The sequence below is a fragment of the Misgurnus anguillicaudatus genome, chromosome 4 (assembly GCF_027580225.2).
Source record: "Misgurnus anguillicaudatus chromosome 4, ASM2758022v2, whole genome shotgun sequence".
NCBI lineage: Eukaryota > Metazoa > Chordata > Actinopteri > Cypriniformes > Cobitidae > Misgurnus > Misgurnus anguillicaudatus.
Genome location: NC_073340.2, coordinates 20,675,072 through 20,702,095, shown reverse-complemented (window position 1 = coordinate 20,702,095; position 27,024 = coordinate 20,675,072). Strand labels below are relative to the sequence as shown.

General features: G+C 36.9%; 1 protein-coding gene across 27 annotated transcripts in view; it reads right to left on the bottom strand.

The window, feature by feature from the left end:
* Nucleotides 1-4,782: 4,782 nt before the first annotated feature.
* Nucleotides 4,783-27,024, bottom strand: part of svila (supervillin a) — a 90,587-nt gene continuing 68,345 nt past the window's right edge. For 14 of the 27 annotated variants that reach the window (XM_073866946.1, XM_073866948.1, XM_073866930.1 and 11 more), the window contains 25 exons: nt 26,202-26,270; nt 24,280-24,330; nt 23,637-23,793; nt 22,645-22,740; nt 21,601-21,687; nt 20,680-20,857; nt 20,392-20,564; nt 18,796-18,951; nt 18,033-18,169; nt 17,149-17,296; nt 14,667-14,812; nt 13,304-13,479; nt 12,855-13,002; nt 12,572-12,765; nt 12,352-12,434; nt 11,612-11,760; nt 9,993-10,098; nt 9,642-9,849; nt 9,349-9,476; nt 9,110-9,271; nt 8,755-8,898; nt 6,849-6,970; nt 6,347-6,502; nt 5,998-6,018; nt 4,783-5,626 (listed from right to left, as the gene is read on the bottom strand). In XM_073866946.1, the coding sequence (XP_073723047.1) occupies nt 5,540-5,626; nt 5,998-6,018; nt 6,347-6,502; nt 6,849-6,970; nt 8,755-8,898; nt 9,110-9,271; nt 9,349-9,476; nt 9,642-9,849; nt 9,993-10,098; nt 11,612-11,760; nt 12,352-12,434; nt 12,572-12,765; nt 12,855-13,002; nt 13,304-13,479; nt 14,667-14,812; nt 17,149-17,296; nt 18,033-18,169; nt 18,796-18,951; nt 20,392-20,564; nt 20,680-20,857; nt 21,601-21,687; nt 22,645-22,740; nt 23,637-23,793; nt 24,280-24,330; nt 26,202-26,270 (3,282 nt within the window). In that variant the 3' untranslated portion in view covers nt 4,783-5,539. Of the gene's footprint in view, nt 5,627-5,997; nt 6,061-6,346; nt 6,503-6,848; nt 6,971-8,754; nt 8,899-9,109; nt 9,272-9,348; nt 9,477-9,641; nt 9,850-9,992; nt 10,099-11,611; nt 11,761-12,351; nt 12,435-12,571; nt 12,766-12,854; nt 13,003-13,303; nt 13,480-14,666; nt 14,813-17,148; nt 17,297-18,032; nt 18,170-18,795; nt 18,952-20,391; nt 20,565-20,679; nt 20,858-21,600; nt 21,688-22,644; nt 22,741-23,636; nt 23,796-24,279; nt 24,331-26,201; nt 26,271-27,024 lie in introns of all 27 variants that reach the window. The other 13 variants (XM_073866932.1, XM_073866938.1, XM_073866933.1 and 10 more) reach the window with 7 other exon arrangements.

The following is a 27,024-nucleotide window of genomic DNA, read 5'->3' as shown; positions in this document are numbered from 1 at the left end:
GGTGAGGATTAAAGGGATAGTTCACCCAAAAATGAAAATTCTGTCATAATTTACTCACTCTCATGTTGTCACAAATCTGTATGAATGTCTTTGTTCTGATGAACATGAAGGAAGATATTTTGAGGAATGTTTATAACCAAACCGTAAATGGACCCCATTGACTTCTAAAGTAGAAAAAAAGAATACTATGGAAGTAAATGGGGTCCACAAACGGTTTGGTTACAAACATTTCTCAAAATATCTTCCTTTGTAATATCTTCCAAAATATCTTGCTTTGTGTTCATCAGAACAAATAAATTTATACAGGTTTGTAACAACATGATGATGAGTAAATGACAAAATAATTTTTTAATTTTTTGGGTGAACTATCTCTTTAAGACACAGACGCAAAAATTATTCATATTGATCAAGGTCATTTATTGCTTGTCAAAGACACACCCTTCATACTTTCCAACCAATGAGACATTTTCAGTGAAAAAATTCCAGCCAATGAAATGCAGCGGTCCTCTTACCATTCAGCCAATCAGCTTTTTTGACAAAGGGGTTCTGTAGGTACAGGTAAAGCAGATTTGTTTGTCCTGATCATGGGTATTGTTAATGAGATCAACCAGACTCTCTTGCCAGCCTATGAAATATGTGTATGTGTCAATTATAACAGAGCAAACAGAATACAAAAATATTTCATATTTTCAAGTCTTTTCAAGCTCTACCAATTCTTTGACAACAAGTGTATGAAATACATGATCATGACAGCAACAAGCAAGTTAATAAAGCATAAAAATCATACACCACAGCAGCTATAACTCCTGCACAGATGATGTATAAAATGGAGCTGTGTCTTCTCTTCTGTCTGACAGGAAGTAGGTTGTTGACTGGGAGACCTGAACTGTCATCACCAATCACTTGATGTGACATTTTTAGCCCTGACTTTGATCGGGACATGTGATTTGTAAATCCCATTTAACCCAGTCAGTTCAAAGTCTGCACTGCTTGTGTCTCACAATCGCCCTCGTGTGGACTACTTTGTTTTATGTAACTTAGATTGAAAAATTTAACTGTGCTGAAATGAAAACTACAATATTATTATTCTTTAGATTGCTTAAAAATGTACTTCTAAAGTTACGGATGTGACATTTGCAATTAAAACTTCTAATATAATTTCTCAGAGAATGCATTTATTACCAATATATTGAACCATATGTTTATATTTTTTATAAACCCGAGATGTTAGAGTCCAGACATCAGAAAAATATCAGTCTATACTCATGTTTTCTATTTTAGATTATGTAAACATGCATGCGTTACGGATGTGACAAAAAAAATGTTTTTTGGGAGACAACAACATACTTTGTAGGAATTCTGTCCAGCTTTTTAAAGAACATTTAAAGTATTTAATATACAAATAATATATATAATACATTTCCATTTTTTATATTTTTGTAGGCACATTTTGAGGAAGAAACAGATTTTTTTGTTACAGTTCTGAAATTTACACTTACTTAACTTGAAAAACATGTTTTAAAAACTTTAAGATGTTTTTAATACCCACTTGCAATGGTATTTAAAGAGCACCTATTGTCCAATTCACAATTTTTTTTTTTTTTTAAAGTTATATTTTTGGGCCATTTTTGCCTTTATTAGATAGACAGTGATTAAGGAAACGACAGGAAAGTATAGGGTGGAGAGAGGGGTATGGGATTGGCAAAGGACCTCGAGCCGGGATTCGAACTTGGGTCGCCAGAAGTGCGTCTACACCATATGTCGGAGCACCGTCCACTACACCATCGGCTCCGACCCAATTCACAATTTTACATTTCCTTTGGTGTGTGTAAGTGTGTATAAGTACATGTTAACGTAGAGATTAGCTGGCCAATCAGGCAGACAGCGCTTTTCAAATCAATGAGTTTTGTACAAAATAAAAGCGTTTCAGGAAGAGAGTAAAATCTGCAGCTACAAAAATGTACAGTATGTGGAAAAATAATGTGTTTTTAAAGGTGCAGTGTGTAAATTTTAGCGGCATCTAGTGGTGAGGTTGCGAATTGCAACCAACGGCTTAGTCCACGGCTCACCCCCTCCTTTAAGGGCTTCTGTAGAAAAATGGCAGCACAAAATGGCGACTACCATGTAAGGGGACCCTTGGTGTATGTAAAAGAACAAGACCTTTTTAAAGGTAATAAACACATAACAGTTCATTATGAAAAAGGTTTTATACACCTCTGATAATATAGTTTTGTATATTATTTAGCATTTCTGTCAAAAGATCCTAAAAAATTACACACTGCACCTTTAACCATAAACCATGCTAACACATTGTATTATCCACACTATTCCTACGCCCCATGACGCTTTGCACGAATTATGGGTGCGACTTCCGGCGCGTACTGTCACTGAACCAGAGCCGGCGATTTCCATGATGATTACGGTCATAATTTCATGTATGAACCAGTGTGAGGATGAAATTAAGAAGTGTCCTGATACATCAAGATATATTCAATCGTTTCATGTTGTTCCTCTGGGGTGACGTGTCTTCATATCAAATATAAAAGCACAGAGACATGCCGTATCTCTACAGTGGGACAGTCAGTCGAGTGTTTAATACATGGAATATACAGAGGCTTCTTGTTTTTAACCTTTTCAGGTGATGGTTTAAAATCTCACAACTGTCCCTGGTGTGAGGTTATTTTTAAACAGCAATTTTTAATCGACTTATCAACTTTTTATGGCTACACATCAAGCGTCACGCGATCCAACAGCAGCACACAATGTAAGTTATTTAAACAAACCATAATAAACATTAAACTCCTATTATATGTTTTCAATATTGTTTTCGTTTTATGAAAATATTATTATACACAGTAAATAAGACATGAGCTTATGAAATTATTTGCTTAAAAAAACATTTAACAAAAGTAACGGTATGCGTAAAACACATTACGAACTATTATAAAGATTAACTAATAAGCAGTTAATGTCGTAGGCTATATTCTGTACTGTAATCTCATTTTTGTAATAATATATAGTAGCAGAAGAATAAATAAATCTGCATATTTTTATTAGCATAATATTGGTTGTTTTTGAATAATTATTGTATTTATTGTTCACTGTCAGTTAAGGTTTTAATGAATGGATGTGTGCCACATAAACATTCAGTTCTTGTGCGTGTATTATAGTTAAACAACTGTTTTGTAGAGATTTACTGTGTTGTATCATATATTATGACAACCCCTAACTGCACAAATTATGCCGGTCTTCCTGGATTTTTATAATAAGCATTAAAATGCCAGTCAAAACGGCAGACTCATATCCCTCGCAATAGGACTACTATTAGCTGTAGTGGTTCACCGGAAGTTTTACCCATCTGAGCTCAAGATGGCGTCGCCCGCATTTACGTCAGGAATAGTGTGGATACCAAATACACAAAATAACGTTTTTAAGCAATGAAATAGGTGCCCTTTAAATGCTTTCTTACATGTATAACAACAGCGCCCTCTGCTGGTCAGAGATTATTAAGCTTATAAAACTGTACTTTTCCTAACAAAAATTTTCCTCTTTTATTTAGGCTTAAGACTTTAACGTTTACAATCAGAATACATTGAAAATTCTTATTCACTAGTTGGAAAACAAAACTACCACAATTAAACTACAATTAATTTTAAATTCAATCAATGTGAAACGTAGTGCTAAAATATTTTGCAAAGCATTTGAATGTACATATTAATTTGGAAGCAAAAATTTATTTCATAAATCGTTTTGGTAGCACTTTATTTTACAGTACATGTACTTACCTTGTACATATATGGTAAATAAGTTGTACTTACCGACAAATGTGTGGTACTTACTTTTAGGTATATACATGGTAATTAACTGGTATCATTATTGTACTTACCAGTGGTACATACTTGGTAGTTATTATGTAACTCTAGATAAGTACTGGGTAATAACAGATACATACTTATAGTGTAGGTATACTGTATCTAAAGAGAAACATTACTGTACTTACAAATACATGTACAATAGTATTTACAGGCAAGTTAGGGTAAATGACAGGTATTTATAGTGTACATATATTATAACTAATATCAAACACTACTGTACTTACAAATTGTATATACACAATAACTGTGTACTAGTGAATGTACCCAGTAGTTAATGCATGTGATAGTCAATGGTTGGGTTTGCCTCACACAGTGACATGTATATGATGCTATTTCTTAGGTGGTAGGTCCTATGTAATAACTGTGTAAAAAGCAACACTTTATTTTACAGTCCTGTTACTATGTAGTTACTATGGACATACTAGTGAATGTACCCAGTAGTTAAAGTGTATGATAGTCAATAATTGGGTACTGCAGGTACCACACACTTATCGTGTATATACAATTTGTAAGTACAGTAGTGCTTGATATTAGTTATCATATGTACACTATAAATACCTGTCATTTAGCCTAACTTGCCTGTAAATACTAAATACTACTATTGTATATTTATTTGTAAGTACAGTAATGTTTCTCATTAGTTACAGTATACCTACACTATAAGTATGTATCTGTTATTACCCAGTATTTATCTAGAGTTACATAATAACTACCAAGCATGTACCATTGGTAAGTACAATAATGATACCAATTAATTACCATGTAGAATAGATACCTAAAAGTAAGTACCACACATTTACCATATATGTACAAGGTAAGTACACGTACTGTAAAATAAATTGCTACCATTGTTTTTCTGAGCACACATACATGAATGCACTGAGAAGAAAGCACAAGACAAAATATATTCAATATCTACATATTTCAGTGTTTATTTTACTCTAATATTTATTTATATCACAAATAAGTCTTCAAAAATGCAGACTAGCATCCGTCTTTATATAAACTGTACATGTAGGCAAGGCACTATACAATGCAGAATAGAAAGACATATTCTCTTATTCCACAATTTTCATTTCGATCCAGTCTGTTCGAAGAGACACTTTCACACACTGTACAGAGTCTCAAACACTCAAAGAAACACACACAAAACGATCAAGCACCTATCTGGATGATAAGTAAGCAGGTATGAATGATAAAAACGTAATTACATAATGTGACACCAGTGCATACATGATATTATAACAATGACACATCTGAGCTTTCTTACATTCAGATAATACTAAAAGGCTGCTTTAATTGGGTCTTTACATAAAGCTAGGCAGTGCATGAGGGCTGAACTGTGCATGCTGGACAGCTGAATGGCTTCTATCATGTGCACAGGAAGAAAAACAACAACGAGCTTGGGAGCTCCCAAAACATCAAACACGAAAACAGAGCAAAACAAAAATAATAAAACCTGAAATAAAACGAAACAAAATAGGAAACATGTGGTACAAGAGGCTGGTAAACCCCTGGTAATCTCTGTCTTCTCTTTAATGTCTTCCTCCCTGTGTGGTTTGACACAGGTAGAGCTTCACTTGTGTTTTACCTCCTGGAACAAAAGGAACGAGAAAGTTTTCCACTTGCAGATTCACCCAGCAGTTCCAGTGTAGTTACGAACACTAAAACAATCCTTTGGCTTTCTTCACATTCACTTGCTTCCATCCTGGCAATGCCTCATATTCACTTCTTGTCATATCCAATGCTTTCTGTAAAGAACACACACATATATATATATATATACACTTGATATATAACTTCATTATTTAATAAAATCACAGATGACAAACAGGATGCTATCAAATTCAATGCTGAAAAAAGTTGATGAATGACATACACAACACACGCACAAGAAAAATCCTTCACATACCTATAGTACTGTTATAGACTGTAGAATTACACAATAACGCAAATCATAACCAAAAATGGATTAATTCAACCCCATGCATGGTGCACAGTGACCCACACATCACTAGACGGTTTGTTTCTGTTACAAAAGCAAACGGTGAAGCATTTCAAACAGTGAGGATATGCTGCATTAGTGGATAAACACCGGTGGTCCTCATGAAACATAACTCACCTTCCCAGAAGCCCCTACACCCTGCCATGTGAAGGGAAAAATTAACCTCTGTCAGATGCAAGACTACACCAGCAAAAGGGGAAAAGCAGAAAGATGCAGGGGAAAAAACAGAGCAAGAGATTGGTTAAGAGGGACTACTTGAACATGGTGGATGGAGAACGAGAAGTACGAAAACAAAGGCAAAAGAAAAGTGGACAGAACATATATGCACAGACAGACAGAGACATTGCAGAACATATACACAATAAACTTTGATAATATTTATAATCAGACATGGACAATCTTATTATTCTGGAAGCTGACTTTGTACAAGAGGGGAAGATTCAGCATAAACTCTACTTTGTCTCACCTCAAAGTCTTCATCTGATAGGTAGATCTCGAGACGTAGAGGGTCAACGCCTTCTGGTAGAGGACGGGCTTGTAGATCAGTTAATGGGTAAGTGGTCTTGCAGAGTCTAGTTAAGACGTCCTCAACAAGGATAATCTGATTACACACTTCGGCTTCCTATTAATGAAAACAAATAAAGAAAATATTATTACCACAGTCGTATTTGAAGGCATAGTTCACCCAAAAATGAAAATTCTGTCATCATTTACTCATCCCCAAGGCTGTTACAAACCTGTATGAATTTCTTTGTTCTGCTGAACACAGAGGAACAATATTTTAAACAATGTTTGTAACCAAACAGTTTTGATTGAAGCACCATTGACTCCCATAGTATTATTTTTCCTACTATGGAAAATAGTGGTGCTCCTGCTTCCTAAGTGTTGTGGAATTTATGTGTTGAGAATTTTCATTTTGGATAAACTATCCCCTACCCCTTTATCATATGCAATTAAATATTTCTCACCTTCTCTGTGATCTCAGCAATGTCTTCTCGGTGTTCCCAGCTGGGAAACATGTTAGTGAAGGTAAGAGGTTCCAGCCCTGCATGGATCAGGTATGATTTCGGAGGTTTTTTCTCATTTTTTTCTAGAGAGACAAAAGACATTGTTAAACAATATCAACAGGCAATATTTGCATTACAATAAATTGTTTAAGGATATACAATGTACATTAAACCAGGATTTAAACACAGGGTTCCCTAGGGTGACGATACATGGCATTCTTCCCGGACGCGTCCTGACCTTTTCCGGAAGTCGTGTTTGTTGACCGCGTACGCCATTCAGTTAAAAACATAAGACATACAATCATAGTTTCATTCTTACATTAATATGTAACAGTTGCTTTTCTGTAATAATAATAATAATAATCCTCTATGACGTATGCGGCCGACAAATACGACTTCTGGAAGACGCACCGAAATCATGGACAGGACGCGTCTGGGAAGAATGGCACGTATGGTCACCCTAGGGTTCCCACACCTTAATTAACTTTAAATTCAAAGACCTTTCAAGGACTTTCCAGGTCCAATACCCTAAAATTCAAGGACTAAATGTGGGGACACATTCCCAGTGAGAGCAAGGTTACATTGTGTTGCCTTTAAAGATACATTATTACAGTTCCCTTTCGAGGGAACTTGCGCTGCGTCACTGTGGTGACACTTTGGGGACGCCTCCAGGGGTAAGTGCGTCTGAATGTCTATATCAAATTCAACCAATGGTGAGGCTTAACGAGAAAGACAGGGTGACGCGGGAGCCAGGAACTATATATACTGAAATATTGCCAAAGACCATTGGGTCTTTTTGGGTTTAAAAAAGTGAGGTCCTGAGAATTTATTCTGCTTTGAGCGCAGAGCGTTCCTTACTGAGAACGTTCAAAACGTTCGAGAAATGTTAATCGGGCTTATCAATGTCAATTTTTACTCAGCCGTCCAATCACAGTAGAGCAGGGGCGGGGCAAATACAGCACCAACCAACCTGCGCTTCATACACAAGCTGATAAAAAACAGAAAGAGCATAGCAACCAAAGCAATCAGCTGAAGAAACGTTGCCAAGCGCCCACAGTCAGCATTTTTAAAAGAGTGCCTGGCGTTTTCAGCCGTGTTCAAACCGTAGTCTGTAAAAAAAGATGGACGACGCGACGTTGCCTCCTTCCATTGTAATGAATTGTATTCAACCAATTCAACCACACCAATCATAACGACACGCCCCATTTCTATAGCATCAAATTACTAGCTAAAATGAAACTTATTACAAAAGTAAACAACTGAACATATATCAGCGTGATAACAACTAACTTAAAGGACCAAAACCATCTTTTGGAAAATTTTATTGGAAGGTGTAAATATTTATTTATTTAGAGCCGAGTCCTGTTCACTTGCATGGTGAGGGCGGGGTTTATGACTTGTACTGCAGCCAGCCACCAGGGGGCGATCAAAGAGCCAGCAGCTTCAATTTTTAAGATGTATGAGGCACACCTGGTTCAAACACTTTGGTGGACATGGCCTTATTGCAGGAGTCATATCGGTTGATTTATTTTTCCGTCGGTGGGTGCTCAGCCCAACGCTTAGGTTGCTTAGCAACGGCAGACGCTACTGCAGTGCCCAAGCACTTTGGAAAGGAGAAGGAAAGTGTCACGGTTGCATTTTCCATGCGGTTTTAGATGCACAATGCCCCTTATTCAGCTTATTCATCAAAGCATTGCATATTACAGCTGGCTAGATCCACCAATCAGAGAGGCACTCAAATTTCAAAAGCGTTTTTATTGAAATTAAGCATATCCTGCGTTTTTCCGTGGGTGCTCCGATCTGTGCCTATGGTAGGAGTTTAACTTGGTCTCCATGAGCACAAAAGCTAAAAAGTTTTTCTAGTCACCTCTGCAATACTGTAGCACAGTTTCCATTGCACACTTCCTGTCCGAGTCCCATCGTATGCGAGCTGAGCCCGTGCTCTCACTGTCAACAGGCCACCAGCCCTGCCACAGGTAAACTTCATGGTGATTATCCACCAGAAATAGGGCTAAAAGAAAATGTAACACAGAAAGCAACATCATGATACCGCCACAGACAACCTCATTATTCTTTAATCAATTTTCCTTCATACATTATGCATGCAATGGTTACAGAATGTAACTGATAGCTACCATGAATACCTGTTAGCACATGTTAAACAAGTGTATTTGACAACAGCACTTCTAACAATGTTTAATGAACATTAATGTGTCAATCACCTGGCTGAGTGGCTGTATACAAATCCTCCTGCAGGAAAGGCATCGAGTTGACTAGATTCGGCTCTCTGGATGGATACAAGAACTCCACCGCCACAAACTCTCCTGAAGTGCTGCTTAGCTGGAACAGACGAGGAGTGAAGTTAAACTTCCCAGGATCCTGCAAGATACAAAATTTGAAATTAGGTTCATATGACAGCATGGTGCACAACACACCGGGACCATTTTCTACTCACCCTGCAGCATGCAATCATAAGCCTTTCGATCTCTCCTTCCCAAGGCCTCCCAGAAGCCCAGCGGTTCTGCTCCTTCATCACACTCCTGGATAGATACCTTACTGCTGCTGTGAAGCCCCGCCTCCAGTGGACACCTGGTGACCAGAAACTTGGGCAATTATTGCAGGTAAGTATATTTACATGCTCAGTTATAAGCAAGCAACAGTAAGTTTTTCATTGGTTGAGATACTATCCACCGGTTCAAACTTTTAAAGCGCATGTAAATGTGCTTTGTGTTTGATGTGCATCGGTTCACTCACTGCTCCTTGATCTTGTTGGCAGCAGTACGGCCCACATCCCGCGTGTGTGTCTGAGCCTTGCAGCCGTGCCACAGGTACATGCTGGCTCTAGGGATGTTCAGGAGAATGAGGGAGGTACGAGACCGCAGGCTGCTGCAGTGGCACACCACCTCCAGCAGATGGCCTTCTATCGGTTTCTCTCCTCTTACACAGTACAATTGCCATTCATCTGCACATGGAGAAGATAAACACAAGATTATAATCACAACCATTTCCACAAACCCCTGTTCATGTCAACTGGCTTTATGCTTAATCAAGTGAGCAAGAAAAAAGATGGTTAAAATATAAGAAACAGGTAGTCAAAGAAATTACTTTGTGCATTTTCCTCCTCTTCCTCTCGCTTTCCAGCATGAACAATCATTCCTCCGTTGAAGCACTGTAGGAAACAAGGAGGTTCTTTCCCTTGCTGGACCTGCATCTGCATAACAAACACACACACACAGTTATATAAGCCGCATCTTGTTTAAACTGTGCCTAAATACTACATTACAACACAGACTTTTATATATTATATAAAATGTATTATGACTAAAATGTATTATGATCTTAAAATCCTTTTGATCAAAAGGCATAGAGTATATCTGAACAAAACAAAACAAACATGCAGAAAAGTATAATTGTGTAGGCTTACATATTTAAGTACACAATAAAAATGTATTTAGAAAATATTAGAGCTGTCAAAAGATTAATCACGATTGATCGCATACAAAATAAAAGTTTGTTTTGGCATAATATATGTGTGTGCAATGTGTGTAATTATTTTGTATATGTAAATGCACACACATGGATGTACGCATTATTATTATTATTTTAATATATGAAGAGTTTCGTTGCAAAACAAGATAATTCTATTTTTTTGATTTAAACCTTCATAACTTAAAAAATACAGCTAAATAGCACCATAAAACAAAACAATAACATGATAACATAATAATAAACATGTTTTGACAAAAATGTTAAAAACTGAGTTATTTCGTTTTGCAACGAATCTCTTCATATTTTCTATTATAAAAATCAATCAATAAATAATGTACATAAATAAAAAAATTTAAACATGCATAATAATTACACGCAATACATACACAAATATATTATGCAAACATAAACTTTTATTTTTTATGTGATTACTCGAGATTAATCTTTTGACAGCCCTAGAATTTTTTTTCATTTTCAGTCATCCTTTCTAAAAAATATATGAAAACTCCATTAATACTATTTAAAAAGCATCCCAGGGTGAGACATCAAAAAGCTGGTTGATAAAATTCCAAGTGTACATTTCTAAAAATTTTAGAAAAAAGTTGGGCTTATAGACGGTTTGATCGGACGCACGTGCGGTGACGCGATACGCGTCTGGTCCGAACTTTACTTCCGGTTTCAGTTTTTTTAAACACTCTGACTAGTTACTAAACTGAACTCTTGAACAAATACCTTGTTGAAAATAACAAACGTTTTGGTTTCCTATGTAATCTACATGTTATTTATTTTGCTTGTTAAATAAATAAACTACGTTTAAAGCACTTTGTTGTTATTTATTCTTACTGGAGTTTATGTTGACCACGAAAGCCGCTTGTTTATGTTGTTACTGCTGAAACCGTCTATATAAAGAATGAATAGATGACCCTAAACCAGTGGTTCTCAACCTTTTTCACTTCAAGGGCCCCTTGTTGCCCACAACAATATTTGAAGGCCCCTGCCACATCCATTTTTTTCCCAAATAAAATGAGCTAGAGCTTGGAATGACTATGTAGATGTATATTCACTACTAAAACTGCCTAAAACTGTTTTAGCTTCTTTTAATGCTTGGAAATCTGCTAAGGCCCCGGTTGTGAAAATGTCCTAAACATTTCAATAGTGGTGTATATTATATAAGCTATGAATACTACATGAATACATGTAATGTACCATAATATAAAGTATATAACATAATATACCTGAGCTCCTCTTTCCTCATCTAGCTCCACAGTCATCAGCGCTGACGTTCCCTTCTCGCTCACCGTGGAGTTACGACCCTGCCAGAAGAAATAACAACACTTCTCCTTCCCTGGACCAATGATCCTTTCTGAATTCAGCCTTTTTCCAACTGCACAAAAGTAAAGAGATTCAGATTATCTGAATTTTATGATATAGATGTGTTTATAGCACAGCATTTGAATTATGAATGTTTGACAGACTTTAATATCAGCACAAATGAGTGCCTTAAAGGGCACAAGACTTTTTTATGATGTCAAATAAATCTTTGGTGTCCCCAGAGTACGTATGTGAAATTTAACTCAAAATACCCTATAGATCATTTATTATAGCATGTTAAAATTGCCACTTTGTAGGTGTGAGCAAAAATGTGCCGCTTTTGGGTGTGTCCTTTTAAATGCAAATGAGCTGATCTCTGCACTAAATGGCAGTGCTGTGGTTGGATAGTGCAGATTAAGGGGCCGTATTATCCCCTTCTGACATCACAAAGGGGCAACAATGACCTATTTTTTCACATGCTTGCAGAGAATGGTTTACCAAAACTTAGTTACTGAGTTGATCTTTTTCACATTTTCTAGGTTGATAGAAGCACTGGGGACCCAATTATAGCACTTAAACATAGAAAAAGTCAGATTTTAAAGATATGTCCCCTTTAACACCAGAGACACTCTGAATATTAATACATACACAATGAAATATTCACCTGCTGTGCTGATCATGTACTTCCATTTGACAACATACGTGTCCCCTTCATGGAACTGCCCAATGCTCTGTTTGGGTAGACGACTAGAATAAATAAGAGAGAGAGAGAGTTTTATTGATTTTATTCATTTTCCTGCTATTGTACTGTTTTAATAAGCACAAAATTATGAACATATAAATCATGGCAAACAATTACTATGAACAGTAAACTCGCTTCCCACCTGTAGTCAAACTCTAAAATGTGCCAGACATCAACGGACAACGTGCTAATCTCAAAGTTCCGCCCCTCGTCGCCCTCCACCAATCCATAACCTCGTCCGATATCCACCCCGTCCAAAACGGTCTTAACTGGTGCCCGTACCATCGGCAACATAAGAGATGCATCATAGGGCCTACATTCCCCACTCCGAAGCTCCTAAGGAAATAATTTCCAATTTGTAGCTTTTATAATACTATTTAACTGATACAGCTGATACTGATAAAGAGATACAACTGCGTGTCTACCTTGTTTTCAACACCAAGCGCGCAGTCATTTTTTCTTGATAGTTTCTTAGCGTCAGTCCAGTCCAAGAACTTCTCTTTAAACAGAGTAGTTTCATTGTGCTGAGTTAACCTGCCAAAAACAGCCCAGTCTGGTCGTCCCTGCCCCTTTCTATGAAACACAAAAACAGAAAAGGGAAAACAGACATATTAAAGTACACTTCATATAACGATGGCACTAATAAGGTCTAATGCGTCACTCAGGCATTCTAATGCGGCAATCCTGTTCACGAACACCAAAATATTTGGCTGCTGTTGTGACAGGTATTTACAGGTTAAGAACACTATTAGTACACTGTTGACCCGAGAGGCCTCTGCGCACACGCTTTAAAAGGTCACAAGTGACAAATGTGATCTATAATGGAGGAGTACACGTAAACAGAGCCATACCCAGCTCTGTGTTTGTTTTGTACCTGGGTATGAGTGAGTTGCATTCTCCAGGATCCAGAGGATTTATATCACAGTTGCTATAATCGAAAGTGCCGTTCCACAGGTGCTTAGCCAGCTGAAAAGCCACTTTTCTTTGGGTCAGCATCACTTCCTTACCATGCCACACATATACCTCGCTACCAAAATCAAACACCAGCACCTAGACGTCACATAACACAAATACTTAAGTGCAAAATCCATCTGTTTACATGCAATATGAGAAGTAAGCAATAAGGCTGATATTTGAAGTAGACCACATCAGAACATAAAAATTCTATAACTACAGCAGGTCTATGAAAAGTACCACACAGTTTTCTATCTAATGTGATTTAACTTGTAAAATGTCTTCTGGAGCTTGTAACAAAATTTTTATTTAATATAACGTTAAAGGGACACTTCAATTTTTTTGCAAATATGCTCACTTTTTCCAGCTCCCCTAGAGTTAAACATTTGATTTTTACCGTTTTGGAATCCATTCAGCTTATCTCTGGGTCTGGCGGTAGCATTTTTAGCATAGCTTAGCATAATCCATTGAATCTAATTAGACTATTAGCATCGCGCAAAAAAATAACCAGAGTTTCGATAATTTCATATTTAAAACTTGACTCTTCTGTAGTTACATCGTGTACTAAGGCCGACAGAAAATTAAAAGTTGCGATTTTTCTGGGCGGATATGGCTATGGACTATGCTCTCATTCTGACGTAATAATCAAGGACTTTGCTGCTGTAACATGGCTACAGGAGGCGCAATGATATTATGCAGTAGCCAAAAATAGCCCCCTTAGTAGTTTTCAATAGCAGGGGACTATTTTCGGCTGCTGCATAATATCACTACGCCTGCTGCAGTCATGTTACAGCAGCAAAGTCCTTGCTTATTACGCCGGAATGAGAGTATAGTTCCTAACCATATCTGACTAGACAATCGCAACTTTTAATTTTCTGTCGGTCTTAGCACACGATTTAACTACAGAAGAGTCAAGTTTTAAATAGGAAAAATATCAAAACTCTTTGGGTTTTTTTAGGGCGATGCTAATGATCTTATCAGATTCAATGGATTATGCTAAGCTATGCTAAAAGTGGTACCGCCAGATCCGGAGATCAGCTGAATGGATTCCAAAACAGTAAAAATCAAATGTTTAACTCCAGGGAAGCTGGAAAATTAGCAGATTTTTTAAAAAAAGTGGAGTGTCCCTTTAATAAAAATTATATAATAGCTTAAAGTGAAAATAATCTATAGCAGATTCACAATATCATTTACCAGCCATAACATAAAAATACTAATTATCAGTATTTGCCACAATGTTTGTCTATCTCTAGTACTGTATGTAGTATGTAGTGTTTTAGTACCTCTTTACAGTTGAGCATAGAGCAGCGTGGCACTCGACCCCAGTAGTCATCATCAGGAACAAGTTTATCCTCCAACAGTCTGTAGATACAGTTGGTCTCCACCACAGCATTCTCATAAAACTCATCCTCTTCTGGAGTGCCTGCGGCTGTTGATTGACAGATCAGATAAGTACTGCTCTGAGATCAGCCTGCTTTATTTATTATTGCCATGATATTGTGTTTTTGCATCCTGGTCATGATGCCCTCCAAATGCTCCTGAATTCATGATAAGAACCACCAAATAACATACTATACACTATGCACTATGTACTCAACTGACTAGTGTATGAATTTAAAAGGGCAATATTGTCCCAATGAAACACCTAGCAAAATTTTGAATTTTCAAAATTTGGATTTATAAAACTGCCAAGTAAGTTATCAAAATCTTGGAAAAGCAGGCAGGATTCTCTGATCTCAAATGCTGGGAGCCTGTCCTCTGTTGATGCTGAAACTACAAATTTTTGAGGGAAAGCTGCCATCTCTGTCAACTATTAAATATCGCTACAACCTAAATGGATACTCTCGATTGTGTTAGGGGCGGGGCTAAGCTCGATGGCTCCAGCGCGTCATCGAGCCACCATTTCAGCCCCGGCAAAATAATCCTGAACACAGACATGTGGACTCCACGATTCAGGACTACACAGTCTTTGTAATGCGTTTCAGCAATACATTTCTAACAAATTTTTCTTTTAGAAACAATTATCTGATATAACGGTATACACGGTTTCCCAGACGACTGCAAATGACACAATAAGTATAGTACAATGCAAGTCAATGAAAACCAATTTGTACATTGTTCATTCAATGTCAGGGTTTAACCGTTTTACCCGACACATAACCTCAGTCATCATCAGACTGAAGTGTAATCCTCTCCAAAAGTTAACTTTTCTTTCAAGGCATCTGATGGCCCCACCTCTCTTCCATCACATAAGACAAAATTGGGTAACACTTTACTTGAAGGGGTCTTCATAAGACTGACATGACAGCCTCATAATCATGAACATGAAGGAGATTTTATGCACATTTATGACAACTGCCATTAAGTGTCATCTGTTCAATTATGTAATTTTTAATGCAAAGATGACATTGTTTCAGATGTCTTTGTTATTACAACTTGACATTAACAAATACATCATAACTTGTCATAAATCTGTCATAAACATGACACTTTATAGGTTAACATTACATTAAACTGTAATTTAAATGTCATTAAGTGTTAATACTGTCAAATAATTTTAAATACCTGCAACAGACACGTCAAAAGAATATACTTAACTTTATGTATGTGCACATTAATAAAAAAACTAACAAATAACAGAACAACTTCTTCCTCACACAGAGGATTCTGAAATAGAAGAAAAACTAACAAAATATTTAATCAATTTAATTTAATGTAATTAACTTTGCAGTGATATGGACCCAACGCTGCATGGCTTTACCCATTATTGTACTGTTTGTATTTAATTTTAGGTGAATCTGTCTCTTAATGCAATAATATACATTTTGATCAATTTTAATTATTATTATTATTATTATTGGATGATTTATTTTATTTCTTAAACACATGGAAGAAACTTAAAAAAACATTATGACCTGAAGAATATTCATGATGTTGTTATAAAACTATTTGACAGAGTATTAACACTTAATGGCATTTTAATGACAAATTATATTTGTACAACTGTAGTTGAGGTCAAGAAAAATATTAATGACACTCTTATAAAACACAATATGACACTGTAAAAAACACTTTGCTGCCTTAAATTTTTTGTTAAATCAACTCAGATTTACAAGTCATGTCAACAGAGATGAGTTGTCACAATTTATAAAATATAGTTGAGAAAAGTCAACTATTACTATTATTTATCTTGACTAGAGATGAGTTGTTAAAACTACAGCTGAGTTGAAATGACTTGTAAATCCGAGTTGATTCAACAAAAAAATTTAAGGCAGCAAAGTATTTTTTACAGTGCAGAGTATTAACACCTACTGACATTTTCATGACAAAATCTATTTGTATCACTGGTAAAAAGTGGTCAGTTATGTTATCTTGGTAATGTCAAGTTGTCATGACAAGTTATGATGTATTGGTTAATGTCAAGTTGTCATAACAAAGACATCTCAAACAATGTCATCTTTGCATTAAAAATGACATCATTGAATAAATGAAACTTAATGACAGTTGTCATAAACGTGCATTAAATCTCCTCCATGTTCATTGTACGTGTCATGTCATGATTATGAATGTGTCATGCCATTCTTATGAACACTCCCTTCAAGTAAAGTGTTACCCAAAAGTGCAAACGTTGACCGCATTGAGTGTCCAGCCTTGCACACTCCAATTATTCGGTTGAACGAGTGCATCATCCAAGTATACTACATATAATAGTGCATAAGTGTGCATTTTGGGACGCAGCTTAGGAGTGAAAACTGCACAACTTACATTGATAACTTGCTTGGCCACCGAGAATCTTCCAGAACTCTTTGGCTGCATGAGTATGAGTGTTGGCACCTTCTTCAATGGTCTGCACATATGAAGCCCTGCAGCCCAGGTCGTGCTTTGTCTGAATGAACGTGGCCAACTCTGAGGCCTGCCGAATTGAAGATGAAAAAGAAGAAAAGAAGAAAAAAAACATTCAATTGCAAGACACATAAACAAACAGTCACATACCACTTTTGTTATTATTTATTTGTATTTAGTAAAGATGTTTTTCTAGTCAGTGTACTACGAAACAGTCTGATTGTATGTTTGAATATGAATATAATGTTAGAACATGAAGAGCGCAGATCCAAAAGCCACTCTACGCCACCTGGTTAAAGGTGGTTTACAGTGAAAAGTGACATGCACTTAGAGGGTTTTGCAGAAAAAGACAGTGAAATTACTGATAGAGTCGGATTTTAAAAAATGCTCACTTACAAAAAATATGTCTGATGCACTTTTTGCATCTGAACTCTTTATATGCGACTACATCATATTAAACCTATTAAATAAACTATTACTAACCTACATAATGCTCTTTACGATTTTGATTGATAAAACTTAAGAGTTCAATGACCTCCTGTTTAGCTTCAAACAACAACAGCTCTTGTAAAAGCTTGTACGTGTGTAAAAGAAACACGGAAACTTATACAATCCACTTCCTGCTTCCTGTACCACAATGTGAGATTTCCTTTGTGGTTTACTTTGTTTACTTCCTGCACGTGGGGGATCTGGTGGTATTAACAGTACTGAAAAACTTTGATTGCATACCAACTACGGAGAAGGGTAAAATGTTGCTATATACACTAATAGGGAGACATGATGTGATGACGCATGTATGCACTCACTTTGGCCTTCTCAATAACATTTGCAAATTCTCCAATCCAGATGAAGCAGTGATGAGGCGTGATCAAGAGGAAGCAATCACCACTGTTTAAAGAAGAAACTCTGGGCTCCACCAATCTTGTCTGGACGTGCCGACGACCTTATTAATGCATGGAGAAATTAGGTCAATATCAATCAGTCACAGCGTTAAGCTCCTGCTGTCTTGAGCCAAAAAGCACAGGAAGTTAAACCAATTCAACAAAGACAGTGTAAAGCAATGCAAGGTGGTACACGTTTTCCGACTTCTCCCTTGTTGCGCTTTCATTAAGCGTATTTGGTTCCTCCTCTATTTTGGTTAACGGGAAGTGGATGTGGGTCAGATTGTGAGACTGGACACCTTATGAGGAATTGGTATCCACAGCCATCCCAGATAACAACATCAGCTCCTCTTTTAAGTAAACACACCATCACCCAACCTTTCATGGCTGTGAGGTTATTTTACTCATCGAGCACAGTCATGATGAACAGAGCTTTGCCCAAACAAGGTTAGAATGTTGCTGACCCCATATATGAGCCCCTGTATCGGAGTATGCTGGGCGGTCCACACCGTTTTTATACTTAAATACTGCAGCAGGGTAAATTCAATTTGAGATCAACAAGGGGAGCTATGCTTTAAACATGGTATCTAAGTTTCCTAAAGTAAAAATCGATTGCTTTCTTGCTGTCCTGAGACAAATATAAAAGAAATGCTAGAGGTCACAATAATGGCAGTGTGAGGTCACTCACCTTTGACCTGAATGAGCATGAGTTTTTTATAAGGCATGGCACTGTTGTTGGAGCTCTGCTCGGAGACGTTCACACTCCGCAGATTCACATTGCTAAAGTTTTCCTTACTGGCCAATCCAGCGAGAGCAACTTCTGAGAATCCACTGTTTTTATTCACTACAAGAGGAAAAACATAATTTAAAAAGTGAAGGTTAAAGGTATAGTTCACTCAAAAATGACAATTCTGTCATCATTTACATCATTTCAACATTTTGTTGCAAACCTGCATTAATTTATTTGTTCTGATGAACACAAAGAAAGATATTTTGAGGATTGTTTGTATCCAAACTTATCAGAAGCCCCATTGATGTCAATGGGCTTTTGATCAGTTCCTCACAATATCTTCCCATGTGTTCATCAGAACAAAGAAATTTATACAGGTTTGTAACAAAATGAGAGTGAGTAAATGACAGAATTTTTTTGGGGGGAGGGGGGTATTCCTTTAACGTAGATGTTCCCAGATGTGTGTTTAAATATGTGTTTATACGAACGTTTACACAGATGTAAGGTAAATGAGGCAATTGATGTGTGATACTTTTTGTCTGGTGTTTGACCAGTAAGAAACTGGTATGTAAGTCAGGGTTCTCCAACCTTTTTGTGAGCAAGGGTTACCACAATGGTTAAAACAATCTGAAAGGCTACTTTTTAATATTTATCTACTCAAAACATTTTTGATTTACTTTTTGATTTGATTTTATTTTACTTGTTGATTTTTTTATCATTGTTTAAAATGATAACATACATAAAAGAAGCCAAGCTAATATTAAAATATCCAATAAATAAACAATACAATTGAGACTATTAATAGAATGTGCTTTGGCGGGCACCTCACAGACTGTGCGAGCAACCTGGTGCCCGCGGGCGCCATGTTGGAGACCACTGATGTAAGTCAGCTACATTTTTACTGAAAGGGGGTTTACAATATTACAGAACTCTACAACTTCCAAAAAATAGGTAAATATTGAAGACACAAATTAACAAAATTTACAGTACTGTGCAAAGGTCTTAGGCCACCACCACCAGACTTGTTGTTTTAGAAGTTTTAATGTCTATTGATATTTATTTTAAATCTGTTTTTATTAAGATACAAACAGAAAATACAGAAAATAAGTACAAAATAAAATTTCAGGACTAAATGTCTTCTTTAGGCATCGTCGGTGTTTAGTGTGACCTCTCTTGGCACTAAACACATCTTGAGCGTTTTGGGCAGAATTAAGTAAAAAGACTAATTTCTTTAAAATTAGAAATTAGGATTTAATTTTATTTAGGTTTAAGAGATCCTGCAGTTTCCTGCATTGCTCAAGTGGAAGGGGGTTTACCCTAAAAACTTGACACATCAGTTTACATTTTTATACAAGTTTCCTGTATTTTCTGGATGTATTCTAATAAAGAGACTGAGAAACAATGATATATGATCACTATAACATTGCAAAAACAACAAATCTAATTGTGGCAATGTGGCCTAAGACTCACAGTACTGTATATTTACATCAAGTAGGGTTTCTATGAAGATTCAGCAACCTGACTACCCCACTTTCATGTTCTTGTATGACTTACTCTTTTCCTGTCTCATCCTCTTGCTTTCCAGAAGGCCGATGTTCAGTCTCTGCTCCGTGTACTCGTGTCTGATGTCCTCCCGAACAGCCAACGTTTTCAGGGGGTTCTTGGAAGACTGGACGTTCCTGGTTGGCCGAACTGCTCGCTTGTGCTGCTCCATCTCTGAGGTCAACCTAACAAAGCACCGGAGCCAGAAGGTGAAATAATAATGTTCTGGACATTGAAATTTTAAAAAGGCAAATGCTTTTTGGACTTTGCCAATACGGCACATACGGTAGCAGATATTACCTGGGCTGCTGCTTTCCAAAGATGGTATCGAAATCGTCATTGATTTCCACTCTGCTGCTGATCTTGGCAATATCCTCTGCCTGTCGATAAAACTTATCAAAGGTTTCATCCTCAAGGGTCATGACCTCTTTAACGGACTTCTCTGTGACTGCAATTGTGCTCTCCTGAAGTCCCAAAACTAGGAGAAAGAAAGGTGGAAATATATGAAGAGTTCAACCCTCTAAGTGCATCTGAAATGTTTTCTTGTAAATGAGCAATTTTTATCATCAGGCTTTTTTATGTTTAGTTTCAGTCATTTCACTTTAATGGCAATGAAAAGGTTATTCGTCAGTAGAGTTATTTTTCACATAGTCATTGGTATTTAAAAAAAAAAATTCTGTCTTTTGCTGCAAATCCCTCTAAGTACATGCAAAAATTTCCACTTCTAAAAAGTCTCTTTACTGTGAATAAAGGTAAAAGGCCCAAATTTCCCAATATTTTCAATACACCTTCTTTAACCGGGTAAAAAAAGTCTTGCACCTTGATCTACATGCACCCTCGTTCATCCAATTATTTGTCCTGCACTTTGCAGAAAAACAGATTCTGCCAACAAACCGATACTATATGTCGGCATGGCCTGAGTCCGACATTAAGCGGATCTGATGCAAAACTATTTAATGATTGTATAATACGTGCCAAGAGCATTCTGTCAATATCATCATCTCATTTTTGAAGGGGGTGGTGCTTAGCAGCTTTTGCACATGAGGTCTTTTAATGCCACAATGACAATAGTTTAACAGTGTAACCAATGATAGATGAGCAAAGAAAGACAATCCCACTCCCAGCTCGTGCCACAGGATGAATATGCTCACACAAACAGAGCAATGTTTTGATAGAAAGTATTTTAACATTAAACATAACATTCAGGGCCCTAACACTCACCTTTACTATTTAGTCGACCAAGGAATGACTCCAACTTTTCCAGCTTCTTGTCTGATTCCAGCTTCATGTCCTGTCTGACTTCAATCTCTGTATGAGCAAATATATAGAAGTTATAGTAAACTTCAATCTCTGTTTGGCCACTTGCACTGTTAGAGGTAGAAACAGGATAGACATTTCCAGAAAGGAAAGGGAAGATAAAACAAGCATCACCCACATGAGCAGCACTGATAAATTAATTACTGTAAGACTCAGATATGATGGTTATGGAAGTGTATACAGTATTTTTCGGACTAAAAGCCGCGTTTTTTTTCCATAACTTGGCTGGTGCTGCGTCTTATAGTCAGGTGCGCCTTGTAAGTCAGTATGAATTAATTTTTTGACATTTATGAGGCAAGAGACATCATTACCGTCTACAGCCGCAAGTGTCCGCTTATGCTGCTCATGTATTTATGTTATTCAATGGATTCAGTAATGTGGAATGACAAGTATGTGAACTTCATGCCTATTCAACCAGTTCTGTATGCTATGGTTTATCGTTTAAAGGGGACAGAGAATGAAAAACCATTTTTACCTTGTCTTTGTTGAATAATGGTAGTCTACCCGCATTCACGAACATACAAAAAGTGCTAGACATGTAAACATCTCAGTCTTATAGAAATTCCTCTTTTAGAAATGTCAGCCAGAAAACGTCCCAATCTGAAAAACTGATGCTTATGACATCACAGGCATCTAACTGCCCCTCCACTTTAAAATAATTGGCTACATTTTTTGAGTAGCAGTAAAGTCAGCCAGTCAGTAATGAGATTGCAAGTTAAGCCAGTAGGGGGAGCCAAATAGGTGCAAAACCACTTGTTTAAAATCCCCCACCCTAATAGAGCTACCTGAGAGAGGTTTTTAGGATGCTTCTAAGGCATTATAGACCCAAACAAAAAATTTTTTGTCTACATGTCACATCACAAAACAAGGATGAATACTTCGTTCAATCATTCTATGTCACCTTTAAATAACTGATAATATTACTTTAACATACAGACATCTTCTCACCTTCATATGGCTTTGAAATGGCGTGGGAGGCGTTCTTGTTCTTAGAGGGAAGAGGGGACAACACTGGATTTGAAAGCACAGAGGGTGCTGCCAGACCTGGGAACCAAGAACAGGTCAGAAAATGGTTAATTTGTCATTGAACACCTTATCCAAGACGGTTTGTCATCACAGTAAAAAAAATGCTAATAAAATAATTGCATAAAGCTGTGGAGTGGAGGAGGGAGGGTTGAGAGAACACAGCAAGGGTAAGTTAAAACATAAGCACTATGTTTTTAATAGGATATGTCCTAATATCTTCAGATGTCTTATTCTGTTTTGAGCCACTATAGACATTTAACCCTCTGCGGTCTAATGGGTTTATGGGAAAAGTTTTCACCTGCACTGACATTTGTGCCTTTTGCAGTTGCTTAAAAACATAATAATGACAAAAGTATCATAACACTGTGTTTAGCACAAACTGGGCTACAATCATATGTGAGCAACATGTATGTACATGTTTGTATATTTTGAGAGAAAATGCATGGTTTTTGAAAAGCAAAAAATTGGCGTGAGGATGTGGCGATCTCAGCTCATTTAAGGTAATGAAGTAACAAAGATAAATACTGTACCTCTCCTTCTCAAACAGTTTACACAAAGTGAGAAAATTTATTTTTCGTTTTCACTTACTTAATTTAAAAAGTAGACATTTCAAGCGTTATGTAGATCTAACTCTTTTGTCTGACAAGTATTTGCTAAGTTATAGTTACATTTGTGATGCGTTTTACAAAAGGACTTCACTGAGACTGAGAGAATAGAATGGGCATCATGTTTTTTTTCTTAGTTCTGCAAAAAACACAACATTTTAAAGTTTTGAATTATGTTTAAATCATATCTGTATGTCCAAATTCAGCAGAGTAATTGAAGTCTCTTTGCGCAGTGATTAATAAACAAGAGGTTGTGGCGCCCACGACACAGTTGACCCCTGAGTGTTAAATGTGTGCATTTTTACTGACCCTTCCTGACCATACGACCAGCCACAGTAAACTGGGTAGAGTCATTTGCTGCTCCGTAACCTTTGACCTTCCAGGCCTCTTCTTGTGCGGTGATAAGCTGTTTGCGCTCCTGAATGGACATCTCGATGCGCTGGCTCTCCACCTCATCTCCAATCCTCTGAAATGGCAAAAGAAAAATCATGTTACAAAACATCCCACACTTACAAATAATGTATATGCAAATGTCCATTATAATAAAACAGTGTGATGTTATGTTGATTACTGTAAGGCGCTGGTTTCATGCTCAATTCTCAAGTTTTTCAAACTAATATTTTAGTTATTAAAGTAGTAAGAAAAAAAAACTACACATATGAGTCTGAAGTAGCTTACATACTCTGCTACTCTGTATCCTATTGTTAGCCTGAAGACCGAACAAACCAATCAGAGAGATTCTAAATATATTACATCCTCTGATACAATTCGAAATAACTAGCAGTGATCAAGTCAAGTTGCAAATTAATAATAAACAACCTACAGGAGACAAAGATACCAAATGACCACCAATAAAACTAATTATACCAGCATTTACCAGACTCTATACCAGCAACAGTCTTAATGGAGTACTGTGTTTTGGATGTGTGTAAATGTAGGGGGTGGGAGGCACCTTCCGTCTCCAGGGGTGACGCTCATCCACCTGCATTGGCAGGGGGGAAGCCTTCACGTGGAGGGAAGAGCAGATGGAAAGAAAAGACATGAGAAAAGAATAGAAAAAGAAAAGATGGAAGATGAGAGGATGCAGCTTAGACTAAAGAGGCTCCTATTAATAGAGACAGGAAGATGATATTCACTTGAATTCAACAGTGGTCTAGTAAAAATTCAATGGGCCCTATCATTCACCCAGAGCAATCCAACGCAATGTTTTTTTGCTAGTTTCAGCCCGGTGCAGTTATCATTTTCACGTCCAGTGTCACGTTGTTTAAACAGCAAATGCATTTGTGCCCATTTGTGCACCCATGGGCGTGCTGGCTTGAAAACTAGGTGCATGCAGGGGCATTGTTGGCGCGTTGATATTTTAAGGCAACTTAAACCTAGTCTAAAGTCAATGGCGCAATATTGTTTTTGTTATTTCAAGAGCGCATTAGTAATATGCGCCTATAAACGGAACGACAACGCGCGTTTGGTTATCACACACATGGATGCGCGAGCAGCATACAAACGTTTTTTAAAAATGACAAATTAAAGGATTCAAATGAAAAGATTATTATTCAGTCTCTAAATGAGGACCAATTACGAGATGTTAGAAGGCGTTAAGAGCTGCTTCACCTGTAGCCTGGTAAGTAATTGAATGTTTTGCTTTAACAAATTTAAATATTGCATTTAAAATGTTTATTTTTTAATATATTACCCACTGATTCATTGTATATGATGACTTTGTACCTGTGGATATGGTGAGATGAGAACCTTTTCAATACAAATAAAAACAATGCAATTTTTTAACATCAATCTTAGTATTAGATTGTATTAGCTTAGTATTTCCCTTTACAAATTCTGCCATCTAAATAGGAAATCGACGTGGATGCTGTGAGTGCAACTGGCTTTTAAATGGAATGCGAGATGAGACTCTCATTGGTTAATTGCACATTACGCCAAAGCACACCCATTACGAGAATAGAAACGACCTATTAGACTGTGTGCTAGGCGCACAAGCCACTTTTCCCGTCATTAAATTCAAAAGTAGATTCGGACACACCCTTTAGACGCGTGCGCTTTATACCATGCGTATACCAGTACTACATGTATATGGGACTGAAACTGAAAGGTGGAATGATTTAGAAAGCTTCTATGCACATTACCGACTGGTCATATTTAAACATAAGTTGTATGTTACATACTGTAGAGGTAAAACTAAATAAAATTTTAGATCCAAAAGATTCAGGGTTCCCATGCCTTTTGACCAACAAATTTTTTTTATGACTTTTATACGTTTTCATTTGTTTGTGATTGCTGGATAAATTTTTTATAAATAGAACAAAAAATCTGTGAATTGATTAAATTAGAATGATGTATATCATGTATTTCTAGGCCTGAAAAGCATTTTAAAATTCCAGGTTTTCGGTGACTATGGGAACCCCGAGCAATGTACACATCCTAAATACCAAAGAATACAAACATTGAGTACGAGTCTTGTGAGCGAGAACTACATGATCTGTTAAATTAAAACTTCTTATATTTATGCAATACTTCTTATTAATATTTATGCAAGACGATATGCAAGATTGCTTATTAAAACAATTCATGTTGAGCATGCACTTAATACACTTCACGTTGAATAAAATACAACAACAGAACTTCTTTGTCATGAACACTTAAACGTATCGAAGATCAATGAAAGAAATGATTAACATGAGTTAACATAATGGTTCAAATCTGGTACAGTTCCAAAACAAAGCAGAGATGATTCAGCTTTATTGACCTTAGTTAAAATAATAGAAAGGAAACACTGAAATGAAAAAAATGTGAAAGAGTGGTAAATAGGAGACGCAGAGTATCAGTATTACAGGCAGGAAAGGGAAAGGTTTTGCTCACCTGGGGGAAAATGGGTATATGATCCAGTGGTTCAGAGGCACACGAAAAGGAGGAGGAAAAGACAGGGTCCTACACACAGGATGGAGAAGGGAAGCAAGACAAAAGGTGACGTATGACAAAGAATGAGGCAATGAGGATGATGGCCAAAGAACAAGTGGGTCAATGACATGACATGCATGCAACATGTACAGTACTAGAAAAATAAATTGTTCTTGACTCTAAAATATGCATTATATCCAAGAATTTTTTTTGTCATTGACCCAAATAGCATGCAGGTGACACAGGTCTAGTTTTAGACAACATACAGTAGCACACTATAAACATCATATGATCTTCACAGAGCCAATGATCGCATTACTCGGCACAACCACTAGGCCTTGTACAACCAACCTGAATTTGCTGATTCTGAAACTGAGAGAGTTGACCACAATAAGTTTACAGCAGCTAAACGGGTAGCTACAGTTGCATAAAAGTGACAAATTCACAGTCGCAACCTTTTATTTTTAAAAATGTCTTCCCACGGGAATGAAACTAAAGGACTAAAGCAGACTGAAAGTCTGCATCTGTATCTGGCTGGTTGAACAAAGCAATGAACAACACACCATAACTGTTACGCAACCCATCACCACAATGCCAAAGACACCAATTACTGCATTTAAATTAAATTCACAATACATTCTACAGCACTGCAAAAGTTATTACCATGAGAGCAACGAGAGAGGAATAAGTAATAAATAAATAAAACACCACCACAAAAAACCCCACCAGGACAGCAAACTAACATCACCATGATTACAAAATGTTAAGATGGAATTCAAATGAC